Source organism: Cynocephalus volans, chromosome 17 (assembly GCF_027409185.1).
Source record: "Cynocephalus volans isolate mCynVol1 chromosome 17, mCynVol1.pri, whole genome shotgun sequence".
Classification (NCBI taxonomy): domain Eukaryota; kingdom Metazoa; phylum Chordata; class Mammalia; order Dermoptera; family Cynocephalidae; genus Cynocephalus; species Cynocephalus volans.
Window position 1 is genome coordinate 24194531 of NC_084476.1, and position 10896 is coordinate 24205426.

The following is a 10896-nucleotide window of genomic DNA, read 5'->3' on the forward strand; positions in this document are numbered from 1 at the left end:
AATCAAGCCCAGTATTAAGTATTTGACAATGGACATAACTCTTTGTATCCTGTCAGTTATGCTCCATTCCTTTCTCAGAATTGCTTTCTGATGTCAAAGGACAGAATTACAACAAATTTAAAGATCTTAATTGGCTTCATTGTGATTCTAAAGTCAGGCAACACTTCATTCCATAAAACAGAATAAAATGTTTCAATGAGCCGGTCAGAGGAGGTTGGTTTTATAGACAGAAAAGGCTGAAGAAAGCAGAAATAAAGAACAAAAAGCTATTGGCCGGTCATTTCAGTTACTTTCCTTGTAAGGCTGGGACAGCTCACACAGAAAAATAGAAAGACAACTGATTATTTAACATCAGGTTACTTCAGGCTATCCTTTTTGTGTAAGCAGAGGAAACTTCATTATCATGCCTATTTAAGATTTAAACTGGCCTGTTTGGAAAATTGGCTGTTATCTCTCCTGATTTCTTGGAAAGTCAGACCACAACTTAGTTTAGATTTGGTGGAACTTAGCAGGGGTGACTCCATTTTGATTTTTTGTTTTGTTTTATTTTGTGGCTGGTTAGTAATGGGGATACAAACCCTTGACCTTGGTGTTATCAGCTTTCCCAACTTAGCTAACCAGCTAGCCTCTTTTTTGTTTTTGTTTTTTCCATTTTGATTTTTAGTCTGGTCTTTTGGAGCCTAGTGTAGAAACTTAGTTCAAAACAATGGCCTCCTGTAATTTTTATTTAACATTGGTCTGGTGCGATTCTTTTACTTGTTCCTTGAAAGACTGTGTGTCATTTCTCAATGAAAGCTGTTGAGAAAAAGTACTGTTTTGATCTGAGTATATGTAGTGCTTTTTCCCTCATGAAAGAGGCATTCAAAAGAGGCCAAAAATTGAGGACTAAGGGGGCCGGCCTGTGGCTCACTCGGGAGAGTGTGGTGCTGATAACACCAAGGCCACGGGTTCGGATCTCATATAGGGATGGGCGATTTGCTCACTGGGTGAGCGTGGTGCTGACAACACCAAGTCAAAGGTTAAGATCCTCTCACCGGTCATCTTTATTAAAAAAAAAAAAAATTGGGCCGGCCCCCTGGCGCACTCGGGAGAGTGCGGTGCTTGGGTGCGCAGCGGCGCTCCTGCCACGGGTTCGGATCCTATATAGGCATGGCCGGTGCACTCGCGCAGTGCAGGCGACACCAAGCCAAGGGTTGCAATCCCCTACCGGTCACAAAAAAGAAAAAAAAAAAAAAAAAAAATTGAGGACTAAGAAAATCTGCACTCCCAAAGATTGTGCAGGATAGAGATTGGTCCCTGCAGCATCTGGGACTTCAAATGTTTTTTTGTTTGTTTGTTTTGGTTTTTTTTAAACAAATGTTGTAACTTCTACCTTGGTGATTAAAATTCTTTGGAACTAAGTGTTAAATGTCCTGAGTCAGTATTATACTTTGCATATGTATCCATGTTTTATGCTGTTAAAGTTGATAGGAAATAGGCAGTAGGGGGAAAGTAACCATTTCAGGAAAGTACTTACTAGTGAGTTCATCATCACATTAGGGAATAGGAATTTTGCTTTTTGAGTTCTAGATGACCTAGGTTTATAAAATAGGTCTAAAATGTTTCTTATTGCCGACCGCCGTGGCTCACTCGGGAGAGTGCGGCGCTGGGAGTGCCGAGGCCGCGGGTTCAGATCCTATATAGGGATGCCCGGTGTGCTCACTGGCTGAGCGCGATGCGGGCGACACCAAGCCAAGGGTTCCGGTCCCCTTGCCGGTCACACACATACACATAAAATGTTTCTTATTTCTCTTTCTCTTTCTCTTCTCCCTTATCCTCCCCCCCCCCCCCCCACTTTTTTAGGTTTTCAAAACAAAAATAGAGTTGCAATCTTGGCAGAACTGGACAAAGAGAAAAGAAAATTACTTATGCAGAACCAATCTTCAACAAATCATCCTGGAGCTAGGTACTGACTCCTGTTTGGGGGAAATATTTATTATTAATCATATTGTTCAAGAGAACAGATGGAAATATTTACTTTGAAAAAAAAATATTTACTTTGTTTTATTTAGCTTTATTTTTTGTTACAGACACAAATTTTAAAGAATTGTGTGATTTTTATATATAGTGATATAAAACATTTCTTGGACCAAATAAATTGGTTGGCAATGGTTGTTTTCACTGCAGTTTATATGCTCTGTTTTGTTTGGGGTGGGGGCACAAAACTTTACCTCTGCCCATCTTAGTTCTTAGTTGGGACAGACCCCTATAACAAAAGATAGATTAACAAGAGAAAAACAAACAAGTTTATTAATGCATGCAGCACGCAGCACACATCACACGGGAGAAACCTCAGTGAAAAGTAATTTAAAATGGTTGCCTGAACTCCATTTACACAGCTGTCCTTAACAATGAACAGTAAATATGTAGAGAAATGATAGGACAAAGGAAACCAATTTTAGGCTTCCAAAGGTGGGAAGATAAATATATGGGAGAAAGCTGAGTAAGGTTTGTTTGCAGATTCCTCTGTTAACAGCCTTTAGTTGTCTCCAGTAAAGGAGAATTTATATCTTGTCTTCAGGCAGAAAGTGGGAAGGGAAGATAGAGAGAACTTTTCCTCCTTTTGCTGTTTCTTAATTGCCTTCAGCTCAAAAATAATTTTTATGTTAAAGAGGCATATTTTGGGGTGACATTCTGGTTTCCTTCATTTTCTATTTAGACTTTTAAAATTAGACTACTTAATTGTTTTAAATATTCTATTTAAAATATTTAATTTTACCTACAGCCTTCTTTTAAAAAAAAGGCTTTTATGTTTTTTGCTCCTGAAATTGTTGCCAGTGTCCTACTTTTTAAGCATTCTGCAAAGTAGGTAAAATTTAGGTGGCTTAATGATCTTTATTGTATTTAGTCTCTGATACACTCAGTATCTCTCTCAGATGCATTATCCCATTCAGCTACCACCCTAACTCTTCTCTTTTACTCTTTCTTATTTTCTTACTCTTTCTTTCTCTTACTCTCGCTTACTTTCTTAGTTGTTTATACTCACCTCACTTTCTTACTTATTCACTACTATCTTGATTTTTTTCTTTTTCTTGGCAGACATTTCTCTACTACCTATCCCCTGAATGTCGACATTCCTCCCTGTTCTTTTCTAGACCAGGTTTCCCAGTCTTCCTACTACATCTTTTCACCAGACAGTTGCATCCACTCCCACAACCTGTTATTTATGTGCTGATAACTTATACACTTGCAGCTCTAGTCCAGCTCTTTCTCCTAAGCACCAAACTGCCTCCTGGACATTTCTACTTCAACATCCCACAGGCATTTCAAACTTAGTATGTCCCAAACTTAACTCATCCTCCCTTCACTTTCTTCAACCAACTCCTTGGGTTTCCTGTCTCAGCAAATGGTGAGGCATCTACCATCTACAAGTTAACAAAGTCAAAAATGTGAACATCAATTGTTTACCATTCCCTTTCACTTTCATCTCCAAGCATTTACCATTCTTTTGTGATTATACAGTCATGCATCAATTAATGACAGAGACATGTTCTGAGAAATGCATCAAACATCGTTAGGCAGTTTCATCATGTAAATATCATAGAGTGCACTTACACAAACCTAGATGGTATAGCCTACTACACACTTAGGCTATATAGTAGAGCCATTATAATCTTATGGGCCCACCATCCTATGTGTGGTCTGTTGTTGACCTAAACAGCATTTTGTGGTGTATGTTCTTTGAAATGTGTCTCAAATCTGTCCATTTTTCTTCATTGCTGCTGCTGATTTCCTGGTCCTGGCCACTCTAATTTCTTGTCTCAGTTACTAAAACTACTACCTCACTAAATTTTCTGTGGTCTTACTCTCCTCAAATACATTCATCATTTGTGTCAGTTAGGTTGCTTTAATCTGGAAGTAACAGAAAACCAACAAAATCGGCATAAACATTAGGATATATGTTAGCCAGGAGTGTGAAGATAGGTAGTTCCAAAGTGGCTTAATTCAGTAGCAGAACAGTGTCATCAGTGGTCCAGCTTCTACCACCTTTCCTTTCTGCTTTCAGCAGCTCCCTCAAGGTCGAAATATGACTGCAGTAGCCCAGGTATCACCCCTGCACCAAACCACCTATGCAGGCAAAAGCCAGAAAGGTTCCTACGGTATGTCCCTTTGGTAAGAGTGAGGAAAGCATTCTCAGAAGCCTTCCGACAGACCACCTATCAAGTCCACTTGCCCAGAATTGTGGACTTTTCTCTTGCCTAAACCAGAAACCAGCAAGGGAAATAGCATTGTCTTACACGAGGCAGGGTTCACCCTCTGGGGGATGAGCCTGGCCTGCCCTGAAGCATAGGACCACTGATGATTGAACCAAGTTTGGGTTCCATTAGCAAGGAAAAAGGTAGATAAACAGTTGTCGAGGAGCTGACCAACATTGTCTGCCATAGTAGTGGTCTTTCTTAACCACAGTATGGTACTTCTGATCACGTCACTCCCTGTTGCTTAACACTCTTTGGAGATCTATTACTGTTAGATAAGGTTCTACATTTTATAATATTTTCCATGATCATTATCCTTCCAGCTATATTGTGTCCTTATTAATTCCCCTGTTATAGCCTGCATCACATTCCATCATCATTGCTGTTGTCTGTGAGCTTTGTCTTGCATATTTTTATACCCCTAGTGTTCAGTACAAAGACAGGCAACTAGTATCTGCTCTAGAATCTGGTGAATAAGTACCTCTTAAGTTTGATTATTGTTCATAGTAGTTCAACCTATGTGGAACATGGCCATGAAAATTTTAATTTAAATATTATATAAACAAATATCGTTTTACTGTTGGTGAATATTACGTGATTTGTTTTAACTGTTTTTAAAAATAATGTTATAATCAACCACAATGTATATCGACAAAATAAAATTTAAAAATAAATAATAATAATAATTTAGCAGACCTGTGGAATAAAAATGGGAAAAAAAAATAATAATGTTAATAGGGATTATGATAGACTGTAGTACCTCAAATCTGTTTGAAAGTAGAGGAACATAAATTATAAATAAAAAAAAAAAATCTTTTGAAATCCCAGTAAATAGGCTTTCTTCATATAAATTAATGTAGATAGTGGGAAAAGGAAAAAGACTTATTTTGGAAGGTCTTTTTATCCCTGTAAAGAATATATAATGAAAAATGTGATTCAGAAGTAAGGATAACTCTTCAGGAGATTTATTGTACAACATGTTGTCTATAGTTAATTATGATGCATTGCATACTTGCAAATTGCTAAGAGAGGAGATCTTAAATGTTTTCACAGCAAAAAATAAGTATATGGGGTATGTTCATTAGCTTGATTTAACCATTTTACAATGTATGTAAAAATCAAAACATCACAAATTGTTTAAATATATACAATTTTTATTTGTCAACAATAATTTTAAATAAGATAATTTACTACCATCAAAAACAAAAAAGTAAGGATGTTTCTGCCTTAAGCAGCCAAGTGACTCAGATTCCCATTTTAGCATTGCACTCTCGAGACCCTCTCTTAATAAGGACTTCCGGGATCATGCTGAGCAGCAGCATATTGCAGCCCAACAGAAGGCAGCTTTGCAGGTGAGCAACGTGTAACTGACATTCCTGTCTCATTGGAGAGTTTGTGGGTCTTAGAAGCAAGCACAGTGGTTATTTTGTATTTCAGTGGAGCAATATCGATAAAAATGTTCCACACATAATTGCAGTGGTTTGCTGATGTTCAATCATGCTCAAAGGATTTGACGGACCAATACAGCAATAATGAAAATGTCTTTTATGGTGTTAACATGGTCGTGATTGATTCTGTGCTATACGTGCCAAGGGATTGCTTGTGCACAAGAGTTTAGGATATTTGGATGGACAGGATGATCTTACAGATTGAACTGGCTAGTTTATTAGTACATATTTTTTCAGATTTGTCATGTCATTACATCCTTTGATAGTCTTATTGGTTTATTATTGTTTGGATTTTTTTTTAATGGTCAACACACCTATTGTGCAGGAAATGTTTAAAGGCTAACTATTACCATAGGATTAGGAATTTGATGCTCCATCAGTTTAAAAAAATATATATTATTTTTTAGAGTAATAAATGATTTTAGTATTACATTCATCTTGGATAAGTTAAGATTCCCCAAGACCTTGGACACAACATAGGTTTTGTTTTGTTTGTAGGCATAATTTAATCACCTATGCTTTTAAACCTTAGAATTCCAGAATTGAAAAGGACATTATAAAAAGATCATCTCATTTTAGATGACCTAAAAACAGTCCTCCTCTTTTTTAATGATAGAGGAAGTCACTGGTGGTTTTCTGCTATTTATATTACAAAATTCTCTACCAATGTTGATATTTTAGTCACCAGTAATCACTGCATTTTTCCCCCTCTTCTTCCAACTATTACCCTTCTTCCTCAAGCTCCTGCTTTGTTGACCAAGAGCAGAGTACTTTGGGACCTTTTTTTTTTTCAAAAGATGACCGGTAAGGGGATCTTAACCCTTGATTTGGTGTTGTTAGCACCACGCTCACCCAGTGAGCTAACCGGCCATCCCTATATGGGATCCGAACCCGGGGCCTTGGTGTTATCAGCACCACACTCTCCCGAGTGAGCCACGGGCCGGCCCTACTTTGGGACTTTTGATCCTAGTTTTCCTTACTCCAAGGAACAAAGCAGTTCATGTCTTTGACTTATTTATTGACTGAAGAGAATCACAGGGGATGATAAATGAGTACATGTTGCAGCTTGTAAATACAAACTCTGCATTATTGTCTATCTCCTGTGTACTTAAAATTAGCAGTGTAAGAGCTGATTTTTAAATAAATTTCGTCTCGAACATTCAGAAAGGATAAGTAATTTTAATGCTTTCATTGAAAAATTGTGACTCTTAATGGCTTGCCTTTTTTTTTTTTATATCTTTCCCAGCATGCTCATGCACATTCATCTGGATACTTCATAACTCAAGACTCTGCATTTGGGAATCTTATTCTTCCCGTTTTACCTCGCCTTGACCCAGAATGAAGAAGAATTCATGATGAAAGTGACTTTGTAATATCACATGCCAAAGCTGTATTATTCAGTGCTATACAAACTGTGACCTTCAGAATTTTGGTGAACTTTTATATTTTTTAAATTTGTACATGCTCTTATTTAGTGTTACTGCTATATAAATGATGTGCCCATGTAATTTTATTGTCCATTTTTATTCTATTTAAAAATTTGTCAGTTGAGCCCCATTTTAATTACTTTTAAGTAGGAATGAGTTAGGTTAAGCAACTTTCTCAACATGACCCACCTTTAACAGAATCTTGCATGCTTATTTAAATATGCAGTCCCCACCACCCTTCCCTAGTCCTACAGAATTAGAATCTGACTCAAAATAGAGTCTGGAAACCATGGGTTAGAGAATTGTATAACATACCTGTTATACAGAATTTTCATGATATGTTTATATGTTCATGGATTTGTAGATCCATGAAATGTAGAGGTCATTTAGCTAAAATGTACTTTTTTTTTTTTTTTTACTTTTAATAGGGTTGAAATTATATTTACACTATATCACAGATTTAGTATTTTGTATAACTTTTTATAACTGACCTCATCTTGGCCTTGAGTCCCCATATTCTGTGATGGTAGGACAAAATTTAAATTTAAAATTCCAGTTTGGTTCAATATTTAGTTAAACTTCTATTCCCTTTTCAAAGAGTTTCTTCTCTCCCTTTTTCCCTAGATATTTTCTTTCTTTTTTTTTTTTTTAGCAACTTCCTGGTATGGGGATCCAAACCCTTGACCTTGGTGTTATAACACCATGCTCTAACCAACTGAGCTAACCGGCCAGCCCTTCCCTAGATATCTTCACTAATCACATACCTCCATTCTACCCAAATTAAGTGAAGCAAGAGTAGACAATTCTAGAATTGGCTGTGTCATTTAGATTCTTGCTCTTGAGAATTTGAACTGATTTCCTTCATTTGGGTGAGTCAGCAGCTGTCCCCATAGTAATGGTCACCATTACAGCAATAGTGCCCTTACCCCAGCTGCTGAGGAGCTCCCCCGAGGGCCCCTAGTTCCTGTCCTTCAGGTCCATCCAGCTATTCCATGGGCCTCCTTATAATAGCCCTCATTTTCTTGAATTAATTTCACTAAGTTTCTGTTCTGTGTGATTTGTGATATACTGACATGGTTCTAAATCTTTCTACTGATACTGAGGAGATAAAACATTGCATAGTTTTTACTATTGAAGCCTCTACCTAATGTTTGACTTTTGTAACCCAGGTAAAGAGATCTTTTTACCAGTGGTATCCTTTCTAGTCTCAGTGTTTTAAATAGATGTTACCTAAGTCTTGTAGTCAGGCTAGTAAGCACTTCCCTCCACCCCTCTGGTTTGAGTCACTTAAAAATTCAGTTCAGGGCCGAGCCCGTGGCGCACTTGGTAGAGTGCTGCGCTGGCAGCACGGTGACGCTCCCGCCGCGGGTTCGGATCCTATATAGGACTGACCGGTGCACTCACTGGCTGAGTGCCGGTCACGAAAAAAACGACAAAAAAAAAAAAAAAAAAATTCAGTTCAATTCCATATGTATTAATACCTACTCTATAAAGCACTGTTATGGGGGACACAAAAGATGAGTGAGACCTGCTTTTAAGGAGGTCACAGTGAAGAGGATCCTATTCTGGTACACCAGTAGTTATAAAGCAAGCCAGATGCAGTAAGTGGCATGTGAGAGGCATCCTGGAGCACACTGCAGTCTAGATAGGCTTAGAAGTATTAACGTGATTTCACCTGGCAAGGGAGGGAAGAGCTGCTCCAGGCAAAGGTCAAGATTTCATAATCAAAGAGAAGTGGGAACTGAGCCAGGTGCGCGGACTGCAGGGGATGATGGAAAGGGCAGCAGTGGACTCGGTCAGAAGCCCCAAGGTGAAGTTTCAGCACTGCTTCCCTCGGACTGTGGGTGAATTTGGGAAATGCACTTAACGTCTCATTGCGTGTCACTCCATCTGTAAGATGGGAACAGCACAGACCCTGCCTGTGTCATAAAATATCTAGATCAGTATTTTTCAAATTGCAGGTCTCAACCCATTACTGAATTGAGAAGCCAACTTGATGGTTTAGTGGGGTCTGACCAGCATTTTTTTAGAAAAATAAAACAGAAAACAGTACACTGCATGTGGTAATAGGTGGCTTTGCTTCATTAATCTTCTGTGTGTGTGTGTGTGTGTGTGTGTGTGTGTCTGTGTCTGTGTGTGTGTGTGTGTGTGTGTGTGTGTGTGTATTTTACTACTTTTGTTTATTGTCCCACTAGTACGTAAAGTCCTCGAGGGCAAGATTTTTTTCTTTCTTTTCCTTCCTCTTTTCCTTTCTTTCTCTCTTACTTTGTATTTTACTTGTATTCTGTATTCCACTTAGAATAGCATTTGTCATATAGTAGTTGTCCAATAGCTACTTGTTGAAGGAATGAATGAAAGAATATTTATGACCTGGGTTGTATGTAAAATGTATTTTTTTACTGTGAGTCATGGCAAAAACATTTTGAAAGCCCCTACTAAATAATACAGATGACAGTGCTTTGTATGAACCTGGAATAAAAACTGGAATTACTCAGTTTCAAAGGGATTTTTTTTCCTCAGTAATCTACGTGCTGTCTCATTAAGTTATCTCATTTCTTTGCTTCGCTTTGGCAGTAGAAACTCAACCTTTATATGAGTATCTGGCCCACTGAGGCAAGAGACTTGGCAAATATGGTTACACTTAGAAGAGAAGATGAACAGAGAGAATGTCCTGTCGGCTAACACAAGTCCCATCTCAATAGCATTAAATTCAACCAGTACTTAGTGCTTTTCTTACTCACCTCTGCATGCATGGTGAGACCCATAAATCTTTTTAAATGAGCAAATAAAGAACGAACATGGACTATGATGAGGAGGAGGAAAATGTAGTCACTGTCCTCAAGAATCCAACAATCTAGAGCTGGTGAGATAAGCACACTCAACTGATAATGAGTGTGAACTGGTGAGGAGAGAATGAGGACAGGAGCCTGAAAGGGCCAGTGAAGACTACATCAGAGAACAAGCATTTGAACTTGGCTTTCAAGATGAGAGGATTTCAGCCAGGAAAGATAGGAGGAGCAATATTCAAACCAAAGAAACGCATGCAGAGAGGCAGGGAGGAGAGCAGGTGTAGGGTCTATTGTGAAGCTACCAAAAGTCCAATTTGACTGGATGGATTCGTATAGGCAGATAATAAGAAACGTGGCCAACGGTAGGCTGGATTCATATTCCAGAGGGTCTTGAATTCCAGAGTGAGTGAGGCAAATATCTTTAGTTTGGTACAAAGCTGGGAACCATCTAACATTTGGGGGCACAGGCAGGTACAGACATGAACCAACTCAGCTCTCATCAGCTTTTGGGAAAGGGGAACTTGTGAGGCACCAAAGGAATATTACTCTTAATTTTTATGGAGCACTCAGAAATAGGTGTGTTCTGTTTATATCCACCTCTTGTCCCAGCCTCATTTTCCTCTGCTATGTCTTCCATTTAGGTTTTGGTCCTTTCCCCTCGATTTCTCTTTGCTCACCTCCCTCGCCTACCAACCTTTCTTCTATATTTCTACCTCCAAGAACCTTTTAGGAAGGAAAAGCGAGGCATCCTCACACAGTATTAATTTAATCTTCACAACAGCTCAATGAGGTGGTGAGGTGGATATTTTTAGGAATCTACTCAGCATTCATTCTTCTTTCCCCCTTCCTAACAATACTCATATGTTTATTCCCCAACAGCCAGTGTCCTTTAGGGGAAACAGACTCTGCCCCGGGAACAAGAGTAGGCCTTACACACTCCAAACTAATCAAGGTAGGTCCCTTTTGCCACATTGATTGGTTCAGGTAACTCATGCCC

The 10896-nt window shown here is 38.6% G+C and overlaps 1 protein-coding gene across 1 annotated transcript in view; it reads left to right on the plus strand.

The window, feature by feature from the left end:
• INIP (INTS3 and NABP interacting protein) overlaps positions 1 to 9612 on the plus strand; it is a 38784-nt gene extending 29172 nt beyond the window's left edge. Inside the window, exons 3-5 of the mRNA XM_063082287.1 lie at positions 1843 to 1945; positions 5497 to 5587; positions 6930 to 9612. Of these exons, the coding sequence (XP_062938357.1) occupies positions 1843 to 1945; positions 5497 to 5587; positions 6930 to 7025 (290 nt within the window). The 3' untranslated portion in view covers positions 7026 to 9612. The remainder of the gene's footprint in view (positions 1 to 1842; positions 1946 to 5496; positions 5588 to 6929) is intronic.
• The last annotated feature ends 1284 nt before the right edge of the window (positions 9613 to 10896 follow it).